At 43.8% G+C, this 25,929-nt stretch overlaps 2 protein-coding genes across 3 annotated transcripts in view; one reads left to right on the top strand and one right to left on the bottom strand.

Annotated features, from left to right (window-relative positions):
- FZR1 (fizzy and cell division cycle 20 related 1) lies at nucleotides 1–23,853 on the top strand. Of its 2 annotated transcripts, none has more exons than XM_081312544.1 (14): nucleotides 1–59; nucleotides 2,549–2,715; nucleotides 5,748–5,873; nucleotides 7,106–7,169; nucleotides 7,658–7,785; nucleotides 9,108–9,190; nucleotides 11,448–11,631; nucleotides 11,972–12,037; nucleotides 13,907–14,009; nucleotides 15,314–15,498; nucleotides 17,661–17,894; nucleotides 19,783–19,887; nucleotides 21,203–21,295; nucleotides 23,733–23,853. In XM_081312544.1, the coding sequence occupies exons 2-14, from the start codon at nucleotides 2,647–2,649 to the stop codon at nucleotides 23,772–23,774; spliced, it is 1,482 nt and encodes a 493-aa protein (XP_081168670.1). In that variant the 5' UTR covers nucleotides 1–59; nucleotides 2,549–2,646; the 3' UTR covers nucleotides 23,775–23,853. The 2 variants fall into 2 exon arrangements, with proteins under 2 accessions (XP_081168670.1, XP_081168671.1); XM_081312545.1 differs by lacking the exon at nucleotides 1–59 and adding an exon at nucleotides 2,117–2,134.
- LOC308659844 (uncharacterized protein) overlaps nucleotides 4,245–25,929 on the bottom strand; it is a gene marked incomplete at its 5' end in the record, with an annotated part of 114,889 nt that continues 93,204 nt past the window's right edge. Inside the window, one exon of the mRNA XM_081313872.1 lies at nucleotides 4,245–4,362. The remainder of the gene's footprint in view (nucleotides 4,363–25,929) is intronic.

Here is a 25,929-nt window from a genome sequence, read left to right as displayed (position 1 = left end):
CAAGAGGGAGGGCGGAGAGTCGGAGCGGCGCCATATTGGATGGCTCTCGCCGAGGGCAGGTGAGAGGGAGGAGGGTTCATATTTTTCCTACCAGCGGGTCCCTTCTTTTCTCTTTTGCGCCCAGGTGAAAATGGGCGCGGGGCTTCCGGAGCAAGGCTCAGTTTGCATCCCCATGTGATGCTGCGACGGGGCCGCCTGGGGTTGGATGCGGCGGGAGGGCTTGTCTTGTTACGGGAGCGTTCAGGCTCACCGGGATTTAAAGCGGTGGGTGAATGAGGAGAGGGAGGCAACTCGGGGGACCCCTCCCTTCTTCCGGAGGATCTCTTGTTCTCTGTAATCAAAGCGATTTGCAGAGTTCCTCAAGGGAGGCTGGGGGTTAATTCCCAATTTTTCTCTAATCCCTGCTGGTGATCTCCATCCTTAGTCCAGTGATAGATGCTAAAGACAGCGCTTCCCCCCCGCCCGCCGCTCCATGTACAGCATAGAATAGAGGAAACCTGGGAGAGGAATTATACTTACCTGCATTTATTTAACACTGCCAACTTCTGAATTGCATTTTTTTTAAAAAAAAAAACGTTTCGTGTTAATATGTGGAAATGTCTTAATTTCATCGAACTTGGGTTTGAACCCGATCGTCTCTGGCTAGGGATGGGCAGGCGTGGTGTCAATTGAAGAAGTTGAGATTTGGGTGCTGTAAAAGAAGCTTGAGTGAGGGCTTTAAGCAGGGGTGCCCTTGATGGATGATGGTTAGGATTGACTGGATAGTTTTTCTTTTTCTTTTTCTTTTTTTGGAATTTTGAAGCCACAGAAGAAAAAGGCCCCATTCCTAGTTTCTTTTTTTTTCATCAGGAAAAATTATAGAGAGGATACACAGCGTGCATTTTTGGTCAATTCGTTGTTATGATAATGTAAAATGTAAAGTTATAACTTAATTTGTCTTTTTGTATTATCGTTGCCCAAAACTTTATTAGGCAAATATTACCTGCTAGGAATGTCAGTGCAACAAAGATTGAGGTCACAAATGTGATATTGCTGATTTAAAAAAGTCAGATAGTAGAATAATAATTATCCCAGTGGTTATCAGCACAGTAAGTGCTGTACCAAAAAATCTTGGACAGTACCTAGAAAATCTCTGCATTGACAATGTTTCTGTCAGTCAGTCACAAAAGGATTCACACATATGCTTTGGTAATACATTACATCCTGGTTTCTTGGGAAGAACTTGGATGTGTATGAAGGCCAACACCAGCTAAAGAACTGGCAACTATGATTTCACATTGTTATCTATATAATATTTTTATCCTGCATTTTATATACTTTGGTCAATTCAGGGTGGCGAATATACTTGATATTCCTGCCTCCTATTTTCCCCACAACAACAAATCTGTGAAGTGGGTTGGTCTGAGAGAGAGTGGCCCAAAGTCACCCAGCTGGCTTTCATGCCTAAAGAAGGCCTAGAATTGGCACATTTATGGAATGTATAGAAAGTCTTGAGTGAATTAACTCAGATGCCAATTGCTGGTTGATGGAGCTTACAGATAACTTCCAGCTATGTGTCAGGTAAACCAGATAGAGAGACAGATTGAAATGAAAAGTTCATCGAAGTTCATCTCCCTACAAGATCATAGATCATTCAGAGGGGCAAGGACGACCTTTATTGCAGCTGAGGTGTAGAAATGCATTTTAAATATGTATTTTTAATATGGAAAATCAAAAATAAGAGTATTTTCTATAACTCACAAATTTCTAGTAATTCAGGTGAGGAAAGAGAATACCATATTTATGGCTTTTGATATTTCTACACATAAATGAGAATTATGCTTCATTTTCTTACGTCATAAATATTGGATTAATGTTTTTGCAAACAAAATGTTGGTTATGCATTCCTCATAGTCAAATTGACTTCTGGTAATACAAGGTTTCATTGGTAGGTAGGTCTGCTCAGGCTTTGAAGGATCTTAAGTGTATCTGCCATAGCTTTGCACAGAAACATTGCAGAATTGGGCAAAAACTTTGTAAGCTTTAGTTCTCAAGGTTTTTTAAAACCTAATTTAAATAGCAGTAAGCAAACTTTGAATTGTTTGTCTTTCTGTAGTACTATCACTATCCATGATGCTTTACCACATGTAAACAGGTAAGCACTGAGGAGTTCACTGTCTAAAATCATGCAAATGAAGTCTCACAGAAGAAATGTGTAATTGTTTAAATTACAAGTTGCTAAGTTTAATTGTATGGAGAACAGTGAATTCTTAGAATTGGTCCCAGCCAATCCCCTCAGCTAATAAAAGAATGATGCCAATCACCTGATTTTAACATATAAGAAGACTTTGGCTACACAACCTTTTTGCTTGTAGGCAGAGGGAAACATTTCTAATTTCTATATAGGATGATTTCAGCTTGATCATGTCTATAAATGAGTGATTTGCACAGTGCGTAAATCCATTGTAACTAAGTGAAAATAATAAAAGAGGAATTAGAACTCACAATTAGGTTTTAACATATTAACTGCTTGGAATTTGATGTACTGGTTCTGCCTGTTTCTTCACAGCCTATTGGTCGCCCCCTGGTCTCCATGCACAAAACAATTGTGTGAGACTATTATAAGACATCTTGGCTCTTTTCCCACCTGTCCTTAACCTGTCCATCATGGATCAAGACTATGAAAGGCGCCTTCTCCGCCAGATCAACATCCAGAATGAAAACATGATGCCTTCTGTAAATATTAAGCATTTAAAATTTTCCTATATATTGTTCAAGAAATAAAATCCTTCTGTTGTGGCATACATCTCTAAAGAGATTCATATTGTACAAGAGATATTAAAGACCAAACACTGGGTTGTGTATATGATTAAGTTACAAATGATCATCATCTAGTTGTATTTGCGATCAAAGTATATCTTAGAGAGGGGTTACTTTAAAAAATGGGTGGTAGAAAAAATGCATTTAATTTAAACTTAATTAAAATTGAAACTACCTTTCAATTTTAATTTAACCCTGACCCTAAAGTAATAATTTGGTGGTAACTTGTTAAGGGTTAGGTAACTTAGGAAACTTCAGGATCTTTCAGGGTTGCATCTCTGTTTTGAGAGGCTATGTGAGGCCCTGGGAAAACAGCTTTTGGGTATCTGCTTAAGGCAAGTGATGAAGGTGACAACAGACATAATTTGAACTTGTATTAGAAGAAACATGTATTTTCAGACGTTCAATTTGTTAGATTCAGAAGAATCCTATTTTGTTGGTTTGGAGAAATATAAAAGGTCTCATTAAAATTATATAATGCATATTTAAGGGACACAGTGGCTCAGTGGGTTAGGACGCTGAGCTTGTCGATCAGAAGGTCGGCAGTTTGGCGGGTCGAATCCCGAGTGCCGCGTAACAGAGTGAGCGCCTGTTACTCGTCCCAGCTTCTGCCAACCTAGCAGTTCGAAAGCACGTAAAAATGCAAGTAGAAAAATAGGGACCACTCCGGTGGGAAGGTAACAGCGTTCCCTGCGCCTTTGGCGTCTAGTCATGCCAGCCACATGACCACGGAGACGTCCTCGGACAAGCGCTGGCTCTTCGGCTTTGAAACGGAGATGAGCACCGGCCCCTAGAATTGGAAACGAGTAGCACGCATGTGCAGGGGAACCTTTACCTTTACCTTTTAATGCATATTTATATGGAATGTTAGTAGCCATATGTTGGATGTGTCCATTGATATGCACAACAGCAGAGTGAAAACGAAACAAATGGGGAAGCATCCCAATTCATATATTTCAGTGGTGTTTTTTTTCAGTAACTCAGTAATTTTTTGTTTTAAAAAAGTTAGTGGCAACTGTTGATTGAAATTTAGTACTCATTTTGTATCTTCCTGTAAGGTGATGATAATGTAAATATATGCTGAATGTTATACACAATTTGGCAAGATTATGTATTGTTAGTGTGGTCATAATTAAACTTGCATTAAATTGCACCAAATGCCCTGACCCAAATAAGCTGTTCCAATCCATTTAGAATACTCTATAAGTGGTTCTAAAGGGACACGGTAGCTCAGTGGGTTAGGACACTGAGCTTGTTGATCAGAAGGTCGGCAGTTTGGCGGGTTGAATCCCGAGTGCCGCGTAACAGAGTGAGCGCCTGTTACTTGTCCCAGCTTCTGCCAACCTAGCAGTTCGAAGGCACGTAAAAATGCAAGTAGAAAAATAGGGACCGCTACGGTGGGAAGGTAACAGCGTTCCGTGCGGCTTTGGCGTCTAGTCATGCCGGCCACATGACCACGGAGACGTCCTCGGACAAGCGCTGGCTCTTGGGCTTTGAAACGGAGATGAGCACCGGCCCCTAGAGTCGGAAATGACTAGCACGCATGTGCGGGGGAACCTTTACCTTTACCATAAGTGGTTCTGAATGATCCAGAAAAGATTCAGCCTGTGAGAATCACAGTTCTGGAAGTGACAGGTTGAATCCTTTCTGGATTATTCAGAATGGACCTTCCTGAGCTGGAATGGGTGATTTTAAACTCAGAACATTCTGTACTCCCCTGCGTTAATATACTTAAACTGTACTTAACTCAATAATAGATTTTGGCTCTGAGAATTAAAAAAGCAAAACAGCCCAAGCAGATAAAAAATAACAAGGTTTTTGTACCGTTGAAATAGCTTTTAAATGTGAAGACTTTGTTCTCCTTTCCAATAATTCTGTAGGTAGCTTGCGTAATCCTTGCTAATGCTACAAATGAGGTACCCTTACTTCACTCTTATAATTTTAAAATGCTAGGAATGTTAAATGGTTTCTGATGGAAAAAAGTTATACTGTATTAAAAAAGTGATCAGTATGCACTGAATGATACACACTAAAAGTGTATGTGTGCAATATTCACATGGTAAAGAATGTTGATAAACACAAGTTAATTAATGGACACAATCAGCATTTCTAGAAGTTAACACTTTGGACTTATGGTTTGCCATGATTGGAGAGGTTTTACTGTTTTATCTCTTCTAATGATGTTCAGATTATAAGACTATTTTACTCAAATGTGGTTCAGTTGTACTTGCGCCTGCTGAAATGTAATTCCCTCTAGAGTTTGCTTGTTTATTGATTGATGGTCTGTACTCCTAATTAGGTATACATAAGGTTATGTCTCTGCCTAGACATAACCTTGAGCCTTGGTGGAGCAGTGGGCTCCACCAAGCAGTGGGCTCCACCAAGCAGTGGGCTAATGCCTCCTTAAGTAACACCAGCTGCCTGCAATTAGTGCAGGTTCGCATCCCACCAGGCTCAAGGTTGACTCAGCCTTCCATCCTTCCGAGGTAGGTAAAATGAGGACCCAGATTGTTGGGGGCAATAAGCTGACTTTGTAATAATGCCGCTTGGGAGGTGTATGAAAGCCCTAACAAGCAGGCATATACATAGAATGAAGGCTACTGCTAAGTTTGTAAGCCGCCCTGAGTCTTCGGAGAAGGGCGGGATATAAATGGAATTTAAAAAAAAATAGAAAGACGTGTTTGTTAGTGGTCCTAAATTAACTTAGTTTGGAATTAAATGTTAAAAAAATATAAACACAACAATGCAAAATGAGGTAAGCTATTCAAAAATGCCCAGCTCATATCATAAATACAGATTGGAATCCCATTTTTCTAAGTTTCATTTTTGCTGAGTTTCATTTTTAATGCAGTTGTATTCCGTTTGGTCACTGGTCTTTCTTGTGGATTTACAGTGGCTGGTTTCCTGATCTTTCCTTCTCTCCCATTCTCGCTCTTTCACAATTCCAGGTTACAGATATGAGGAGAACCTTGACGCCTTCTAATTCACCCATCTCCTCCCCTAGTAAACACGGTGACAGATTCATTCCTTCCCGAGCAGGAGCAAATTGGAGCATCAGCTTTCATAGAATAAATGTGAGCTTTGCAGAAAGGCCATTTAGTTGGTTGACATCATGTTTTCTTCCTTCCTGTTGGTCATCCCGTTCGCGTGTTTTGTTTTAAATGTATATTTTGCAATCATTAAACATTTGATGGTGTCCAAAACAAAATAACATGGTCAGTGATTGAAGTTGTGGTTTTAAATCATATGGAAGGTGGCTTAGGCCTGTCATGGCCAAGATTGTCAGGAAGCAGGTCATCCAGCCTAGCATGTCAACTCAGGCTGACAGGCCTCTCCCAAATTTTTAGAAGGAAATCTGGTAATTTGAGCTACTTATCCCCGAGATAGAAGTGATGGTCAAATTTGGGAAATGTTTATCTATAAAGCAGGGGTTTGTCCAGCTGTTTCAGAGTGTCAGGAGTTGTGATGCAAGGCTTTTGGGACTTAAAAATGCTGAGGAACTTCAACTGACTACTTAAAGATGGGTTTAGTTATTTAAAAATATCCAATTTTTATAAATAAGATTTTTTCTTAATAATTGATTATAAATATATACCAGCAAGTCACATTCTAAAATTAATGGAAAACAATACATGCAGGGATTGTTTGATAGATATTGAAAGACTATAAATCAGACATGTCAAACTTGCGATGTCATGTGACATCACACGATGTATCAGAGCTTTTTATCCATTGCTGGCAATGGGGTGGGCAAGGACAGCAGTTTGACACCCCTGCTGTAAATAAAAAAGCTTGTTTGAATGAAAAAGGAATGGGGTCCAGCTGATCATACATTTTAGCAATTGAATAGTCTCCCTGATGCAGCCTATTTAACCTTTGAAAGCAGAAAGTAATAAGGAGTGGAGCTGCAAAGCAAATTATAAAACTCCCAAACTGAGTGAAGGGATGGCAATGTTTATTGAAGAGGTATTTTGAAAACTTTTGGCATTTAAAAAAATACCAGAATTTCTGGGTGAAAAGATAATGTTCCTCGAACTCCATATTCCTCTAAAATGTCTAAGCACTGAAGAGGACAAGATAGATTCTGGAACAATTCTTAAATTTAGGGAAATAAGTGTAAGTTGTGCCAAATTTGGCAAGTGGTCAAAATAGAACCTCTAATATGTGACTCAGGATCTTCTGCAGTGAGGCTGCTTAGAAAGCTATACAACAATTATATTGACTTTTGAAAACAAAAAGAGATCCACTATAAAGTTTGGAAATTCTAAACGTGGGTGCATGCTAATTGTTTTATCTGCATTTTTAGGAAAATGAAAAGTCTCCAAGTCAAAATAGAAAAGCAAAAGATGCCACTTCAGACAATGGCAAAGGTAGAGACCAAATCTTGCCTACTGCTTGCATGTCTTAGACCCTCTGAAGAGATTTGGGTAGGCTGGTTTACCATGTTATCTGGTTTGCTGTAGTCTATGCCAACCTGGTGGGGGGGGGAGAGCACTAATAATCATGTAAAAGATATTTAGCAGGGTCTGAGGCTATTGCCAAAATGAGTGTAAGTTTTGAGGAAGAATAAGGGATCCTTAAGGGATCCCTAACTTTATCCTTAAATAAGATCTCAGCATTACTTATGCTCATCTTTCATGTTTATAATTAAATGTATTAGCTCTTTGTATTAAAACAGATTTAGCTAACTTTTACATTCTGATTACTAACCTCTTTTGTAAAGTGTGTCATTTTTCAAAAAAAATGTTTTGGAAAAATCATTTTTTGTACGTCCTTTTTTGTAAGTTGCTACATACTTCCAGTTAACCCATTTTTTAAGAAATGGCCAATCAGCTTGACAAGGTTTTTGTTTGTGCAGATGGCCTTGCCTACTCCGCCTTGCTAAAAAATGAACTCCTTGGAGCTGGGATTGAGAAAGTGCAGGATCCACAGACAGAGGACAGGAGGCTGCAGCCCTCCACACCAGAGAAGAAGAGTCTTTTCACGGTATTCTTCTCCTCTGCAAATTGTATTGCCTTTTTGTAAAAATAATCAACTGTGACCTACAATAAAAAGCAAGAAGTATTAATAATTTAGGAGGGGTTAAATTCAGTTAGATCTGTTTGGCTGAGCATTGTGTTTTGTAAAGTGGCCAATTTCATAGCTGGAATTTAGATTGTTTCTGGATTTGGAAGTTCCAGTTAAGACATTGTTTGGGGTGGGGGGGGGGAACCTTGATCTGTTATATTTCATTAACTATTTAAAACAAAAGAATTTAGGATTGCTAGATCACATGGTGGTACAGCTATTAATTTAAATGTAAATTTATAAGAAAAATCAAGGCTGCCTGTATCGGACCAAAGTGGAATCTAATTCAGCTTCCTGTTCTCCTCAAATTAATCTGATGGTTATTGGAGTCCCATTAGTGCAGTAATATTCTCCCAGATTTTTAGAAATGAGTATTCAGAGATAGTATTTCCATTATGTCTTAAGTATGCAAAACATTTTGAAAAGGTATGTCAGAAAGCGTGTTAGCCAGAGCAAAACAGCTGTCTTGGAACAGAATTGCGACACATGCCCTAACATGTTTATAAAGCAGTTATTTTGAATCCTTTGCATAGTCTTAACATCTGACCCTTGTTAAAGTTGCTGACTCACCTCCCACTAACATTAAAAAAGGAACTTTAAAATACAGCAGAAGAAGCATTAGGATAATGGTGAAAAAAATCTTGAAACAAATTGAAAAGAATTACATCATGAAGCAATGTGAAATTATTTATTGTCTTTCTAATATGTTGCTTGTCTGAAAGCAAGCAAAGATAAACCATTTTGGGCAGGCTATTTTAGTTTTATTTTTTAATTACAGCTGAAAAAGATGTGGCTGGAGCAGACTGAGTCACTCTGTTCCTTATCTTGTTGCCTGTTGAAGGAAGGCTGTAGACAAAGAAGACTAAACAGGCTGTTGTAAGATAGGAAGGCAAGACTGACTTCATAGATGCATCGCACTAAGCTAGGATCTTGTTGAATAGTTGCAATGGCTGGGGTTCAGAGAGCATATTAAGCCAAAATTAAACAGATATGATACCTTACTGCAGGGGTGTCAAACTCGCAATGTCACATGACGTGTCGTGACTTTTTTCCCCATTGCCGGCAGTGGGGTGGGCGCGGTTTCGCCATGATGCACCCGGCCTTCAGGCCAGCAGTTTGACACCCCTGCCTTAGTGCAATATGTGAAGTCTGAATGGATTGAGAAATCAAGTGGTTTTTTCCTTGGCAGAAAACTCAGTTTGCTAATTTTGGGGTAATTGTTTTCTCCTTGTTAAATGTAGTATTCCCTCACCACAAAACGTTCCAGTCCTGATGATGGCAATGAGGTCTCTCCATACTCCCTCTCCCCTGTCAGCAACAAAAGGTTGGCTACCATTTGAAATGGGGTGATGGGTTATTTTATTTATTTTATTTTATTAAATTTATATACCACCCTATTCCCGTAGGACTCAGGGCGGTTTACAGCGAAGGTTAAAACATAACATACAAAAATTAAAATCACTTTAAAAATTAATTAAATCAAGTCCCCGGAATTTAAACTAAAACCCAATAAAAATTAAAATCCCTCAGCCTGGGCCAGACAGCTCGAAGAGCCAAGTTTTCAGGTCCCGGCGAAATGAGCGAAGGTCGGGGGCAGTCCTAAGTTCCGTGGGGAGTTGGTTCCATAGGGCCGGTGCACCCACAGAACGCTCTTTCCCTGGGAATAACCCGCCGGCATTCCTTAACCGGCGGTATCCTGAGAAGGCCCTCCCTGTGGGATGATGGGAAGTTGATGCCGGCAGCAGGTGTTCCCTTAGATAATCCGGACCCAAGCCATTTAGGGCTTTATAGGTCATCACCAGCACCTTGAATCTCACCCGAAGGGCAACCGGAAGCCAATGCAGCTCGCGGAGTAGAGGTGTTACATGGGAGTATCGGGAAACCCCCATCACAACTCGCGCGGCCGCATTCTGCACCAGTTGAAGCCTCCGAGTGGTCCTCAAGGGCAGCCCCATGTAGAGAGCGTTGCAGTAGTCTAAACGGGAGGTCACGAGCGCATGAGTGACTGTGCGTAGGGCATCTCGGTCCAGGTCGGGTCGCAACTGGCGCACCAGGCGAACCTGGGCAAAAGCCCCTCTGGTCACGGCTCCTATGTGGTCTTCAAAACTGAGCCGTGAATCCAGGAGGACGCCCAAGTTACGAGCCCTATCAACGGGGGGTAATCCATGCAGAACAATAATCCTGGAACTAATACCACCGTTGTGGTTTGGGAACTAGAAGTTGAACTAAGAAATTGTTGCGGCTACTATTATGGATGGAATACAGTGGGGCTGGTAGGATAAATCCCCCTTAAGATAAGCTGCTGATCCCCTTCCCTCATGGTTGAGCTTTTCTCTTGCACTGGTTTTAGAAATGGAAAGGTGAAATTCTCTTGAATTGTATTGGATTTGGGGTGGGTAGGAGTTTCCATATGTCTTCTCTTCCTTTAAGGTTGTTTCTTGGCCTATTAGTTGATGGATGTATTGTTTCTAGGAATTTTACAGGGCAGCCCTCTACAGCAGTGTTTCTCAGTCTTACCACTTAAAAATGTATGGACTTCAACCCCATGAATACCCCAGCCAGCCAAGTAACAATATCCACGTGAATAAACAGGGAGGAAAGTTTGGGATTTGGAACATTAGGTCTTGACCATTGTTCAGTACACAACCTCAATTAAAGCATCTCCTGAGCACTTGCACAACCAGCCGCTACTTGACCTCTAGCTGTTTGCCTAGACCCGGGGTAGGCAACCTCGGCTCTTTTATGACTCATGGACTTCAACTCCCAGAATTCCTGAGTCAGCTTGCTGACTCAGGAATTCTGGGAGTTGAAGTCCATGAGTCATAAAAGAGCCGAGGTTGCCTACCCCTGGCCTAGAGAGGAAGAATATAAAAGAAATAACTTTTCCAGAACACAAGAGGAGTAGTGCTGGGTTAAATAAAAATTAATTTGTCTAGCACTCATTTCTCAAAATGTGAAAAGCCCTAAATTGAGAAGAAGGGCAATACCGTCACCCAACTTGCATGTTATTTCCAGTTCTGCCAGAAGAATGTAACTGCCGCTGATGGTTATTTATATGGCTGTCCAGCGCTCATACAGGTGACTCCAGGCAGCTTGTCACATTAAAAGTCCACAACATAAAAACCTCCTCCCCCACCCCCATGGCAGCAGCAACATAATCAAATGAACCATTCTCCATGGTCCCTAGGCAAACTGAAAAAAACATGTCTTCAGGGCCTTTCGGGAAAAAACCATAGTGGAGGTTCAGTCATACCTTGGGGGAATGATGTTCCGTTGAGAAGCCCTTTTTCATGGTCCCACCAAATATACATCCCTAATAGACAAGACTGCAACATACCCTGCCTTCCCATCCTTGTGGGCTGGGTGGATGTAATACAGGAGAGGTGGTCCTTTAAAGAATCTGGAATTCCTGAAATGGCTTCAGAACATAGTAGAACAGCCAGATTTCTTTTCATGTTTTTTAAAATTCATTTTTTTAATGTATTTGTAGGAAGTAGGTCACCAACTAGGGTATATCTGTGGGAGAATGGATATTCCTTCTCAACTTTCCTCAACTTTTATGTACTTCTTCCTTTCAATAGTCAAAAGTTACTTCGATCACCTCGAAAACCCACGAGGAAGATATCCAAGATTCCATTCAAAGTATTGGATGCTCCAGAGCTTCAGGATGATTTCTACTTGAACCTAGTCGATTGGTCATCCCTCAACGTCCTTAGTGTTGGTCTTGGGACGTGTGTCTACCTTTGGAGTGCTTGCACTAGCCAGGTAAAGCCTGTTGTTTGGGACAAGTGTTTACATTCCTGTCCTTGGACATTTCTCCCAATAGAGAGTCATAATATTATTTTGCCGCTTGAAGAAGTCTCTCTTTTGAGTAGTTTGCCCTGAGCATGCTCCACATTTAAATTTGAAAAACAGTATCTCAGCTACTAGGAGTTTGGAAGCCCCTGGTTTGAAATTTTTGTTAAGGACAGAATTCTCTTACCGCTTGACTTTCGGACTCCAAAAGTACAAGAGAGGTTTCTGAAACCCCAAGTGTATGAATTCTCGGGGGTTTTTTTCATTGCCTTCATACAGATTTCTGTTTTACTTTTTTTTTCTCCCCAAGGTGACACGGCTGTGTGATCTATCTGTGGAAGGTGATTCTGTGACCTCTGTAGGATGGTCGGAACGGGTCAGTATGTGGACACTGCAGGCCTGAGAGCCAGTTTGCTGTAGTAGCTAAGGTGCTGGCCTAGAAATCAGGACAGTGTGGGTTCTAGGCCTCCCCTAGGCCTGACGAAGGTCGGCAGTTTGGCAGGTCGAATCCCGAGTGGCGCGTAACAGAGTGAGCGCCTGTTACTCGTCCCAGCTTCTGCCAACCTAGCAGTTCAAAAGCACGGAAAAATGCAAGTAGAAAAATAGGGACCACTCCGGTGGGAAGGTAACAGCGTTCCGTGCGGCTTTGGCGTCTAGTCATACCGGCCACATGACCACGGAGACGTCCTTGGACAAACGCTGGCTCTTAGGCTTTCAAACGGAGATGAGCACCGGCCCCTAGAGTTGGAAACAACTAGCATGCATGTGTGGGGGAACTTTTACCATATGATGGGATAAAATGAGGAAACAAGAAAAATGGATAATGCAGTAAAGGCTATAGAATTAAAATGCCTTTTTAAATTGAAACAGTAAAAACGGGCTAACTAAAGGGCTAAAACCAAGACAGGTGGACCACTGTTTAAACCTATATACTGTGTTGCCAACCGAGCTGTAGCTCAGCAGTGCTTTGTAGACAGAAGATTCTAGGTTTTATCTCTGAAATCTCCTGTTAAAGGATATTAATCGATAGAGAAATTTTGCAGAGATGCCTCTGCCCTAGAGCATACTGGGCAATTCCAGATCAGGTGATCCAGTAATCGCCTATGCCCTATTGATACAAAATTATTTCTTTCATATACTTATCCACATTACATATTTGCACACCACATGTTATTCTACACAGACTTATTTTGCAAAAAAACAAAGACCTTTATCATAAAGAGTGCAATCCAGCAGAAATCTTGTACCAGTGAATATGCACACACATGCCTGCAAAATAAACAAGAGCAAATGTTTAGGTGTTCAGTTGGTAGCAAGAGAGAGAGAATACATTCTTCAAAATTGCTCTAGAGCTGCGATAGTATTTGGAGCAGTGTTTTCCCAGGACAGTGATAGTTCTTAATTTATTTAATTTAATTTAATAATTTGATTTCTATACCGCCCTTCTCCCGAAGGACTCAGGGCGGTGAACAGGGCAATACACAATAAAAAACCAGATACAAAAATTAAAAAACCATTAAAAACCAATTAAACATCATGCCCATAAAATCAATACATAATTAAGTTAAAAACTAATTTTAAAAACCCAACCCCATCCCGTCAGACCAGGCCAGCTTGTTCGAAAAAGAATGTTTTAAGATCGCGCCGGAAGGAGCGAAGGTCGGGGGCCGTCCGGAGCTCAACCGGTAAGCTGTTCCAGAGGTCTGGCGCGCCCACAGAGAATGCTCTCCCCCTGGGGGTCACCAATCAGCATTCTTTGATCGGCGGCACCCTGAGGAGGCCCTCTCTGTGGGAGCGCACTGGACGGAGGGACGTTGACGCCGGTCGCAGGTGTTGCCGTAGGTAATCCGGACCCATGCCATGAAGGGCTTTGTACGTCATAACTAACACCTTGAACCTCACCCGGAGAGCAACCGGTAGCCAATGCAGCTCGCGGAGCAGAGGTGTAACATGGGAGTATCGGGAAACTCCCAAGACGACTCGCGCGGCTGCATTCTGCACCAGCTGGAGTCTCCGGGTGGACCTCAAGGGCAGCCCCATGTAGAGAGCATTACAGTAGTCTAGACGAGAGGTCACGAGCGCATGAGTGACTGTGCGCAAGGCATCCCGGTCTAGATAGGGCCGCAACTGGCGCACCAGGCGAACCTGGGCAAAGGCCCCCCTAGTCACAGCTCCAATATGCTCTTCCAAGGAGAGCTGTGAATCTAGAAGCTATATGTTTGATATCTTTTTTTTTTCTGCTTAGGGCAATTTGGTGGCAGTTGGGACCCACAAAGGTTTTGTACAGATCTGGGATGCTGCAGCAGGAAAGAAACTCTCAATGTTGGAAGGTCACACAGCCAGAGTGGGTAAGAAAAGCTATCCCATCTTGAACGTTGATTTTTTTCCCCTTGCTCGGTAATGAATTCTCGTTATACTTAGCATTGTAGACAACTCTTGGTCATTGTGAGAACATTGCAGTGGATGATACAGCCCCATTCTTCCATAATCCTAGGTTAAATTATCTGGGACTTGAATGCTTCCTAAGCCATCTTCTACCTGTCTGTGAACCTGTCCACGTGCCGAGATCATCTTTGGTAACCCTACTTCATGTTCTGTTGGAAAGCTAGAATATTGTTACCTGGAATGGGACATCGCTGGTTGCTGCAAGTTTTGGGATGTTGCGTCCCACGTGTTCTCCCTTAATTTTCAGATGCTAAGTGAAAATGATTTTGTTCCACCGAGGTTAGGATTTGAATGGCTTTGTATTTAGCTGTTTTCTGTGGAGGGACTCACGCTTTGACTGTGGCTGTTTTTATTGTTAAGCTGCTTTTTAATTTGATTAACGGGGTAGATGCTCTTTACTTTTTTAGGAGACATGTTAAAATTTGAAGGACGTAGATCATTTTCAATCTGAGTGTTGAGAACGCAGAAGATTATTCATACCTTTGTGTTATTTTAGTTAGGCGTAATTCTTTTTTAGAAAAGAAAAATAATATATCGTGTTGTGTAGCTATCGGGTTTTATTCTCTGTGAACAATTAGCTAATGTTGCATCTAACCCCAGTGGTTAGAATCACACCTGGTAACTAAATGGAAAAGGGCCACTCAAGCTGCAATTGAAAAAAACAAAACAAAAAACCTTCCTGAGACCTGTAAAGTTGCTGTTGCTAGTCGAAACAAGTATTGGAATAGGTGAGCAACAGCTTTCTGGATAAACAAGGCAACAGTTATTGAAATATGCTTCGGAAGAGGTGACATATACAAAATCTAATCACTTCTTAGCTTTAAACAACAGGGATATTCAGTTTTCTTTCAAGAGTGTAATTCCTTCATAGTCTTGGGGCAGTTTTTTTTTAAGCTTCCTTTCATTATTAAAGATGAAATTATGAAATCTGGCATCGTACGCTGGAGGTTGCACTGGAAGAGAATTGTTTTGAGAAAGCCAATTGTAGTTCTTATCTTTAAAAATAGTATTAATTCCAACCATTTCTGACATTACTTTCCTCTGGCAAATGGCTGGTTTTTTCAGTGATTAGAATGGCTCCGAGCATGACATTTCCCCAACGGTGGCAGGAGCTGCTCTAGAAGTGACACACAGAACGTCTCTTCATAAAGGATTTTTCCCCACCTAGACAGTTTTTCGTGGTCTTCACTGCACTCCTCTGTTCTAGGTGCTCTGGCATGGAATGCAGACCAGCTATCTTCTGGCAGTCGGGACCGGATGATCCTCCAGAGAGACATCCGAACACCTCCCTTGCAGTCTGAACGGCGCCTTCAAGGCCATAGGCAGGAAGTGTGTGGGCTGAAATGGTCCACAGATCACCAGCTCCTGGCATCTGGTGGGAATGACAACAAGGTACGGTGACTGGCCTTGCCTTAACCTCTGCTGATCCAGGGTGGCTGTGGTTGCACAATCTGTAGTTGCTGCATTTCTGTGACAGCCTGTAGCAGGAGAGTGGAAGACTGGACCCTGAATTAAGAGACTGCTAGAAGCATACCATAAAAGGGACACGGTGGCTCAGTGGGTTAGGACGCTGAGCTTGTCGATCAGAAGGTCGGCAGTTTGGCGGGTCGAATCCCGAGTGCCGCGTAACAGAGTGAGCGCCTGTTACTCGTCCCAGCTTCTGCCAACCTAGCAGTTCAAAAGCACATAAAAATGCAAGTAGAAAAATAGGGACCACTACGGTGGGAAGGTAACAGCGCTCCGTGCGCCTTTGGCGTCTAATTGTGCCAGCCACATGACCACAGAGACGTCCTTGGACAAGCGCTGGCTCTTCAGCTTTGAAACGGAGATGAGCACCGGCCCCTAGAGTTGGAAACGACTAGCACGCATGTGCGGGGGAACCTTTACCTTTACCTTTACCTTTAGAAGCATACCATAGTAGTTGACCTTGACACAGAATATTTCACTGTTTTTTATTTTAAATTTAAATATGTCTGAACAATATGTTCACGGTAAGGTTTCTGAGATGACAAAGAGCTGTTCTCTAAAACACTATATAACAGTAATGGCAAACCTTTTAGAGACTGAGTACCCAAAAACTGGCCGCCCCTGCCCACTCCACCCCTGCTCCGCCCGTGGCCGCAGGGCCACCCACCGTCTGTACAGCCTGCCACAGATCACCCAGATGGCCCAGCAGTGCTATGGCAGCCACGCCTTCCACCTGTACCCCGCAGCATCAACTGCGCGCGAGGGCGGGCGCGAGGGAGAAGTCATGTCCCTTCTGCCCGGCTGCCATGTCCTTGGCTGCACTCCTCCGTGCGGGCCATGCTCAGGGGCGACTCTCCTCCGGGGGGGCTGCTGTTGAGGGGGACGTGGGGGGAAGCGGGGCTGGGGCAACGGTGCATGTGCCTGCAGAGGGCCCTGAGTGCCACCTCTGGCTCGCGTGCCATAGGTTCGTCACCACTGCTATATAAGATTTTATATTTCATCTGTTCTCTTATTGAGGGTGTGGGGAGACCCTCATTTTGGCCCTCAGCCCCTCACCACTAGTTATGGCTGGCAATATTAGTGAGGAAAGTCCATCCGGCTCCTTTTTGAGGATGTGGTTTTCTGTAGAGGCTGTTGATCCTGATTTTATCTTTTCCCATTCCTTTCTGAAATAACGTTCAATTTTTAATGTTCATTTCCAGTTTGTCTTTATTGTTAGATATTGCTTTGATGGCCCTTTTGAGGGGTGCAATATAACATGCATTTAATCCTCGCTTAGCTGCTGCTTGGAGGGCTGAGGGTCCTCCCTAGAGCCATTCACAACCCATTTTCAAGGTTCTGATGTTTCCCCCCCCCCACACACACACACACACCAGTTACATGATCGCATTTTGGGTGCTTGGCAACCACCTCACATTTACAGCTGTGCATAGTGTCCTACGGTCATATGTCCATGATCTTCAGCTTATTTTGGCCAGTTTCCAACGAAAACTGCCCACTGGTGAAAAGGGGTTTGCCGAACGCTTGCTGCAAAAACAGCTTGTAAAATCAGGCACAGTCGAGAGGTGACCCGCTTAACGACCACCATTACGATAATTCCAAACTCAATTAGGGTCATGAGACGAGGACTACATTGTACGTGGTTTAATTAAATAAAAACAAATAAACAGCTATGGAAAATATAAAAACTTGGAAATGCGAGAATGGAAATGTTCAAATTCTAAATGGAGTTTAGTAACAGCCCAACTCTCTTAAATCTGAGGACTAATTCCATGTACGTCACGACGTGTTACTCTTAACACTGAGTAGAACACTTCAGTCCACAAGTCAGTGCAAGCTGTTTGATTATCGATGGTATTGATTTTTCATTCAAAAAAATACAGTCTAGAACTCAGTGGGCTACCGTAATCCAAACTGGGCCGTTGAAAGAAAGACTGTTTTTCCTTCCCTCCCAGTGGGCAAAACACAGTCCTGGAGCAAAGCACGCAAGCGGTAACTCTCTTGAGCCTCTGGCCCAAGCGCCAGCAGCCCCCCCCCCCTTTGCTCTGAAAGCACGATACTCACCAGCCTCTCCCCTTCCTTTCCAGCTCCTTGTCTGGAACCATTCCAGCCTCAGCCCCGTCCAGCAGTACACAGAGCACCTTGCAGCCGTCAAAGCTATTGCTTGGTCCCCTCATCAGCATGGCCTCCTGGCTTCTGGAGGTGGGACGGCGGACCGTTGTATACGTTTCTGGAACACCTTAACTGGACAGCCTTTGCAGTGCATTGACACCGGGTCACAAGTGTGCAACCTTGCTTGGTCCAAGCATGCCAACGAACTGGTAAGGACCAGCGGACGGTACGGGAATGGCAAAGTGACCTGCCTTCCTCGGTTGAGGAATAGCAGAAGGATTCCCAGTTTGGCTGCTGGTTGGTTTGTTTGTTTTAGCAGAGTTCAGTGTGACACAGGGAATATTATGTTGAACTTGGAAGCTCTGAGACATAATTCTCTTCAGGTGGGCTATTATGTCTGTGAATACTTAACCATGTAGTCTGGCTGTGGTATTACTATTATGCTTCTTATTATCTTCCTTACTACCCCACCCCTGTTCTGTACCAGCCTGCTACCGGCCCTGCAGAAAAGGCAGGGACAACCCCTTTTTCAAGAAAGCAAGAGGCTGGAATTACGCCTGCCAAATTTATTACTACAAAAACAAATGGAACAAGACAAACCAAGAAACAGGAGCTTTAAGAAACAGGAACTATCCAAGCGGTTGCCTTCAGCAAACCAGCCCTCCCTCACATTCCCCTTATATAGAGTTCAGGGCGTGGCTTCTCTCTGCCTCCTTCCGAGGAGCCCCATTGCCTTCCTCTGTTTACTCCTAATTGACTGCCTCCTGCGTCGGGCGTCCTTGAACAGGGCCAGCTGTGGGTCATCTTCATCCACGCTGTCAGGCTCACACAGCTGGGTCTCCGTGGTGACCAAGTGGGAGGGGCCTGGCTGAGGGCTCTCATCAGCAAGATCTTCAACCCCCTCAGCAAGGTCTTCAATACCCCCCTCCTCCTCCTCCTCTGAGTCGTCCGACCCAACTGCCGAACCCACAGGCTGACCCTGAATCACAACAACCCCCACCCCTTATTGGGATGATGGTGGTGGTGGTGGTGGTAGTAACGTTGCTTTGCATGTACACTGAGACCTACTGGACTGGAGACAAGTTCCTTGTGTGTCTCATCGCACTTGGCCAAATTAAAATGTTCTATTCTTTTCTTTAGCTGTGACCAGTGCAGAAGATACTGAATGCTAGAGTAGCAATCATTCTGCTAGAGCGGGGCTGTTCCTCTCTTTGAGAGCAGGGGGGCCCTTAGCTGCTATGAGTGGGCTTAGGGCAGAGTTTATGCATTTTTAATAAAGGCACGTCTATGTTCTGCTACACGTCTTGATAATTTGAACACTGTCCTCTCAATTCCAAGCTACCTTGCAGGGCTTTTGTGAATAATGCCTCAGTTTGTGGGAGAAGCGACATAACATAATTCTGAACTAAAAGTGGAACTGAATGAAAATACTGGGGGGTTTTTTTTGCCTTTATTTTGGGTCCTCAAAGTTCCCACTTGTATAAACGTTTCCTTCAGCAGCTTGTAAGGGATGTTTTCTATCTCTTGGATCTCTCTCCCATCGTGAAACTAGATCAAATAATTCCTTGGCTGAGACAATTGAAGGCAAAAGGAGAAGCGGATGGCAGAGGTTGAGATGGTTAGATAGTGTCACCGGCATGGTGAACATGGGTTTGGGCAGGGTTTGGGGGAGACAGGTTGTTGGTGTGCTATAGTCCATGGGATCGCAGAGAGTCGGGCATGACTTGGCAACTGAACAATACCGAGTCAATTCATAGGTCAGGGGTAGGCAACCTTGGCTCTTTTATGATTCGTGGACTTCAACTCCCAGAATTCCTGAGCCAGCCATGCTGAGGGGAAAGGGAGAGGTTTCCAAGCTGAGCCATGCTGTCTCGGGTATTCTGGGAGTTGAAGTCCATGAGTCATAAATGAGTCAAGGTTGCCTACCCCTGTCATAGTTCTTAACTACCTTAACTGATAAGGATTTCTATGGAAAACCTATTTAGAAATTGCTGTCAATACCCTCAAGAGTCAAATTATAATTGGGATCCCTTCCTCAGCCTTCTTGCTTGCGTTTTTGTCTATAGCTAAGACCTGAGGAGTATTCTCTTTCTGTAGGTGAGCACCCACGGATACTCACAGAACCAGATCCTCGTTTGGAAGTACCCATCCTTAACTCAGGTTGCAAAGCTAACTGGGCATTCCTACAGAGTCCTTTACTTGGTGAGTATGGCGGGGGTGGGGGGTTAGTGCATCCATCCTTGCTCGTCTTGACCTTTTGATTGCCTTCAATATCATCAACCGTGGTATCTTCTGCTCTGGTTCCAGCAGTTGAGATTGGCAGCGTCTTGTGCTGGTGCTGCTGGAGAGTAACCCTGTCTCGTGTTGGTTCTCCTCCTTCCCCTGGGGTCAGTTCCGGACAACGTTGACGAGGAGCAAGTGGTCCTCAGCCACCCCTTTAGGAGATTCTGCAGGGTTTGGTAGTCTCCCCACTCTTGTGACCTCCGCATGGAGTTGTCACCTCTCTGCTTGTGATACCCAGCTTTATATCTCTGCCCGTGGCGAATGAAGTGATGTTGTTGGAGTCTTCCCCGTTCTGTGAAATCTGGAACGATAGGTCTGAATGGGAACCACAGGCCTTGGCTCAACCTAGCAAGACTGAATGGCATTGGATTTGGGGGCCTGCTGATTCCCAGAACTTACCACCTTTGGTTCTGGATGGGGCTGGTCCTTCCCCAAACAGACCTACTGTGTGCAGGGTTCTCCCGGACTCGTGGGCCTGCTTGAAGAGCAGGTGGCAGTTGGGGCCAACTCCGTGTTATGTGCCAGTTGTGCCCATTCCTGGACCAGGAGGCTCTGCTCACTGTTACTCACGCCCTGGTCATCTCCTGACTCGATTACTGTAGCGTGCCCCACATGGGGCTGCCCTTGCAGAGCATCCAGAAGCTGCAACTGGTCACAGAATACGGCAGCACAGGCAGTTACGTGCACTTCAATCAACACAAATTATCTTTCTGCTGCCTGAGCTGCTTTGGTTCCCGGTATGCTTCTGAGGTTGCTTGTTGTGACATGTAAAGTCCTATATAGCGTAGGACTATGTTATTTGAGCACCTCTTTCCAATCACGTCTACCCATTCCATCATGAGAGGCATGTTATGGGTCTGGTGAGACCCAGAAAGGGAGCCTTTTCTTCCACGGCAGCCACCCCCCCCACCCCCCGTGGAACACCATCCCCTCTGATTTAGATTGGCCCTTCTGCCTTTGAAGAAGGCCCTGGAAGCATAGCTCTGCCGCCACGCCTGGTGGTCCAGTAACGGTGTTGAGCTCTTACAAAGGATGCCTTGAACTGGTATAGGATGAATTCTGTTGCTGATCACGATTTTCTGTTGTTGTTTTTAAATGATTATGGATACTTTTTAAATATTTGCCTATTGTTTTTAACCTAATTTTACCGAATTATTGTTTCAAGTTTCCGAAAGTCACATAGATGAGATGGGTTGCCATATAAATCAAATATTCACCTCCTTTCCTCCTGTAGGCAATGTCACCAGATGGAGAAGCCATTGTGACTGGAGCCGGGGATGAGACATTGAGGTTTTGGAATGTCTTCAGTAAAACACGTTCTACCAAGGTAAAATCTTTATGTTTTGTTCATGTACTTGAGCAATCATCTTTGAAGTTAATGCTGAATTCCAGTGGTGCGTGATGAGATGAGCCTCGTAAGAAATGGGCCCCGTTAACGGAGGCTGAGAAAGCCACAGCCGCAAACTGAGCTGCTGTTTGTCTTTAAAAAATATTTATTTATTAAAATTATTTATAAGATGTATTGGCTGCCCATCTTGCCATAGGGTAACTTTGGGCGGCAGCAGATAAAATCTTTTATCTACTGCCATGTAAGTGGCTAGATATGTACCTCTGTGGATTTATGAGTTCCATTCCAATCTGGTGCCGGTTGAGAAGTTTGAATAGGTGGCTCACCATCATTGTTGTATTCTGCACATGTTTGAAGGTTATTTTTTGGGGGGGAAATGCCTATTTTGAAAAGTAGGCTGTAAAGAAATCACGCTTCTCTTCCAGGAAAGAACAACGAGTGGATTTTATTGGAAAATATCATCCTCAATGTCTGTTACCTCTCAAAAGGGTGCTAGGGACTTTTTTTTAAAAATCCCATTTATATCCCGCCCTTCTCCGAAGACTCAGGGCGGCTTAGAATCTAAAGCACAAATCAATGTGCTTAGCAATAGCCTTCATTCTATGTATATGCCTGCTTATTAGGGCTTCCCCCCCAAGCGGCATTATGACAAAGTCAGCTTATTGCCCCCAACAATCTGGGTCCTCATTTTACCTACCTCGGAAGGATGGAAGGCTGAGTCAACCTTGAGCCTGGTGGGACTCGAACCTGCACTAATTGCAGGCAGCTGGTGTTACTTAAGGAGGCATTAGCCCACTGCTCCACCAAGGCTCTTCCATAGGTATATGGCTGGTTTTAAGGACAGAAGGGAACATAGAGTGAGGTGTCCTCTATGATCTAATACGGCTATTTTTCTGCTTTAAAAGCAATTGATTTTACTGCCACTCTGTAGAGTTAAAGGGGTGAAGTCAGGACTCCCTGACCCCTGGGCCATAGTCCATGCCGGTCAGCCGCTCACACATAATTGAGCTGTGCGTTCTCTTGCGTGTGATGCAGATTGAGCTGTGCGTGCACCTGCCACTCACACAGAACCATCCCCTCTTCCTTCCCTCCCCCCAGCCAGAAAAGCTGGGGACCACTGGGCTAAGAGATGAAAGGTGGAGCAGAGCAGTCAATAATTTGTTTGTTGGTTTTAAAGGTTTGTGGAGCTGCCCATCCTAGGCAGCATAACCTCCGGTGGCTTACAAATGACAGTAAAAATAATGAAAACAGAATTTAAAAAATACCTACAATCCAGCACAGAAATCCCCAGTGCCCTGAACCATTCCCACATATCCATGAAGAACATTACTGGGCTCCAAATTTACACTACCCCAGTGCTTGTAGGAAAAGGCAGGCTTTCCAGGCTTTTCAGAAGGCCATGACAATAGAACTCTGGGGCCACCACTGAGAAGACATCTGCCTACCCCCCACCCACACACACTCTATGGCAACATTTAAGGAAGGGACCCGGAGCGTGCCTATCCTTTCAGACTAGTGGTGCAGGCAGATACCTTCGGAGAGGGTACCATTATTATTAGTCCAGATGGCTAGGTAGAGGCTGCAGGTTCAAATTCAGGATATCTCTGGATACTAGAATTTGGGACTGGTAGTAAATAAGGACTGATTTTCCCACATCTGGCTGGCTGGCTAGCTGGCTGGCTTTTTGGAGACTTCCAGTGTTAGAAATTCAGTGCTCAATTGTTCTGGATTAGGAAAGAGATTTTTGTTGTATTACAGCCCTTCGTGCCTGCATGAAAGAACCTATATTAATAACCAGCTGATTGGAATACAGGTAGCCCTTGCTTGATGATGCTAGTGGAGACCAGAGACTTGTCATTAAGCTCCCTGGTCATAAGCCTAAGAACCACATGGCTGTGCTGCTTAACGGTGGCAGTTTCAGCAGCTCTGCTTGCCATAATTTAAGTGAGAACCGTGCAAGTCATTAAGCAAGGATCTCGCCTGGCTGCAACCTCCTGCCAGCTTCCGCACTGACTTTGCTTCTGGGAAGCTGGTAAGGAAGGTCATAAATCACTTATCTAACGACTACAGGGCAACGATGTGATGATGGTAAGTTGTAACTACCACTCATTCAGCGGCATTGTTAAGTTCGGGTCGTTGGAACAAGTGGTCATTAAACAAGGGCCACCTGTAGTAGAAATGCTCCTACAGATTCGTATGGGTATTTTTTTTAAAACTGATTTCAAGTGCCTGCTTTACACTGTGGGAGTGGGGGTGGGGCGGGGCGGTGAGTGTGAGAGGGATTTCGCATATTCATTATTTCGCTTTATTACGTTTCTATTTCCAGGTAATATTACCACCCGCTCGGAGATCTTCTGTTAAAACGTGTCTAATAAATGTAATGCTAATGGTTCCTTCTCTGTCTCTTCAATCCTAGGAGTCTGTTTCAGTTCTTAACCTCTTCACCAGGATACGGTAAAATCAACCCACGGACTGTATTTTGGGGTCAAGACCACTAACCGGCATGCATGGAGCCAGAAGCCTGGGTTTGGGAGAGGGGGTGGGTGGGAAATGGGGGGCAAGGTGTCAATCTGTTTAGAGGGGACTCAGAGATGCCTATTAAATATCTGAGTATAAATGCTACTGAGCATTATTTGTGGGGGGAGGTGGGATGGGTGGGAAGGGAAGGGAAGCTGGCAAAAAGAAGAAGAAGAAGAGAAATATTTTCTTGTCCTCCAGGACGGGACAAGTGAGGAAGGGCTTCAGAGAGGAGAATCTTGAAGTGTGTGTGTGTGTGTGAGAGAGAGAGAGAGAGAGAGAGCGCCCAAGTGTGCCTGCCTGTTGGACAAATTAGAAAAAAGATAAAGGAGCAGGGGTCATTTTGTGTTGTGATTCAGTGTCAGCCTGTGGGTACGGCAGCTGAATCGGACAATTCTGAGGAGGAGAATTTAGGCCCTGGCCACGAAGATGAATAATAAAAGAAAATGGATTTCGGGTACCTATAGAAAGAAAGCCAGCTCTGATGGAAGTATTGCCAATGTGGTAAGTGGCAAAGGAGGAAAGGCAACTTGGCAGGATTTATTTTCCAAGGTGCACAGAGTCTGGAGGCATCAGTTCAGTGGCATTTGCATGGCCCCTGAGCGCACGGTGACTTGGTTCGTGGGAAGAGTACTTTTTATTTAAGCCTTGATCCTCCTGCCCTCTTTATAGTTGTGCTGAGCGCAGACTTCCTGCCAGTCTCAGCATGGCTGGGGCCTGAAAAAACAGGACGCCGAGCTTGGCTGCTCAGATAGCAGGGGTGAGTGTAATTCTTTGGGAGTATCCAGCTTTGGGAAGGCTAATCTAAACCTTCAAGGCAGCATTTTGCAGACCACACGTGGGCCCGGCATCCTTTTTTTTTATTGCCCTCAGAACACCTTCGCGGTGGGCAAAGCCAAACTTTTAGCCCCTTATTTGTGGGGGTTTTTTTAATAGTTGGGAGGAACAATAGTTAAGGAACAAGATGGGGTGGGGTCAATTCTGCCATCTTGTTTCCTAAAGGGCTGCTTTTTCCCCTTCTGCTGACGGGAAAACAAGGCTTGTAAGAGCCATCCGAAGCCTCAACTCCTACTCCTCCTCCCCCTTTTCCAGGCAGAAAAAGGGGCTAAACGTGTTGGCTCCACCTTCTTAGCGCTGACATTTCACCAGCCAGAACCCTGCAGTCCCTGGGACAAACATATCTTTTAGAAGAAAGAACAGTCCTTGGTTGGAAGAAAAAAAAAATTACTCATCCCTGCCTTAAGTACACCAAAATAAAGTGACTTGTCCCCAAACAGCACAGCAATGTTTTTACGCTGAACATTTCATTGATTTTGAAGCGTTTCCAATAAGCAGATAAGCACAAGTTGCCAGACGAGCTGAGAACACAGAAGTGTTGGCTTTTAAGTTTGACTTGCGGGGGGGGGCGGGTGGCAAATGTTAAAGAGTTGCCATTCCAGAGACTGGAAAGCTGAGGCTGGTTGGCTTGTGTTTTGGTATGTTGGGGGGGGGGAAATGTTGCTTTTCAAAAGGAGGAAAGCGTATACGTTGAGTTCATACTGTACTTAAAATGACAAATTGTAATTTGGGCTCTTAGGATGGAATGTTAGACCGGTACACTCCCTTCTTTGTATCCTAATATTAAAAATCGGACTTCTTATGGCTTGTCCAGAATGAGAAATAGGGGACCAAATTGAGAATGCAAGGGGAATGCAAGTGTTTAGATCTAATAAGTCATGATTCACCCTGAAGGAGCCATAGGTTTGATGGATTTATGTCTAGTGTTAGAAAGAAGTAAATAAATGGAACATTTTGGGTTACATGAAGTCCTGTAATTCAGTGATACTTTTTTTAAAAAAAAAATTTTTTTTGATTGAATAGGACACATTGATATTTATTTGAAGCCCAGTCAGAAATGCCAGGAAGGTCTGAGAAATGAAGACCACAGCACTTGAGTTCTATGTGTTGCTTTTAAAATCAGTGTATTTTGTATTTTAGCTGCCCTCATTCCTCTTTGTGAAGAACTACCCCAGCTGTACAAACTGTTGCTTGTTTAAAGTCTCTTTGCACTTAATAGAATATTTGCAAAAGTCCAGTTCTGTCTGTGAGTATGTAGG

The sequence above is a fragment of the Vipera berus genome (genome assembly GCF_964194415.1).
Source record: "Vipera berus genome assembly, chromosome: 1".
NCBI lineage: Eukaryota > Metazoa > Chordata > Lepidosauria > Squamata > Viperidae > Vipera > Vipera berus.
The sequence above is the reverse complement of the archived record's forward strand: the minus strand, read 5'-3'. Positions and strand labels throughout refer to the sequence as shown.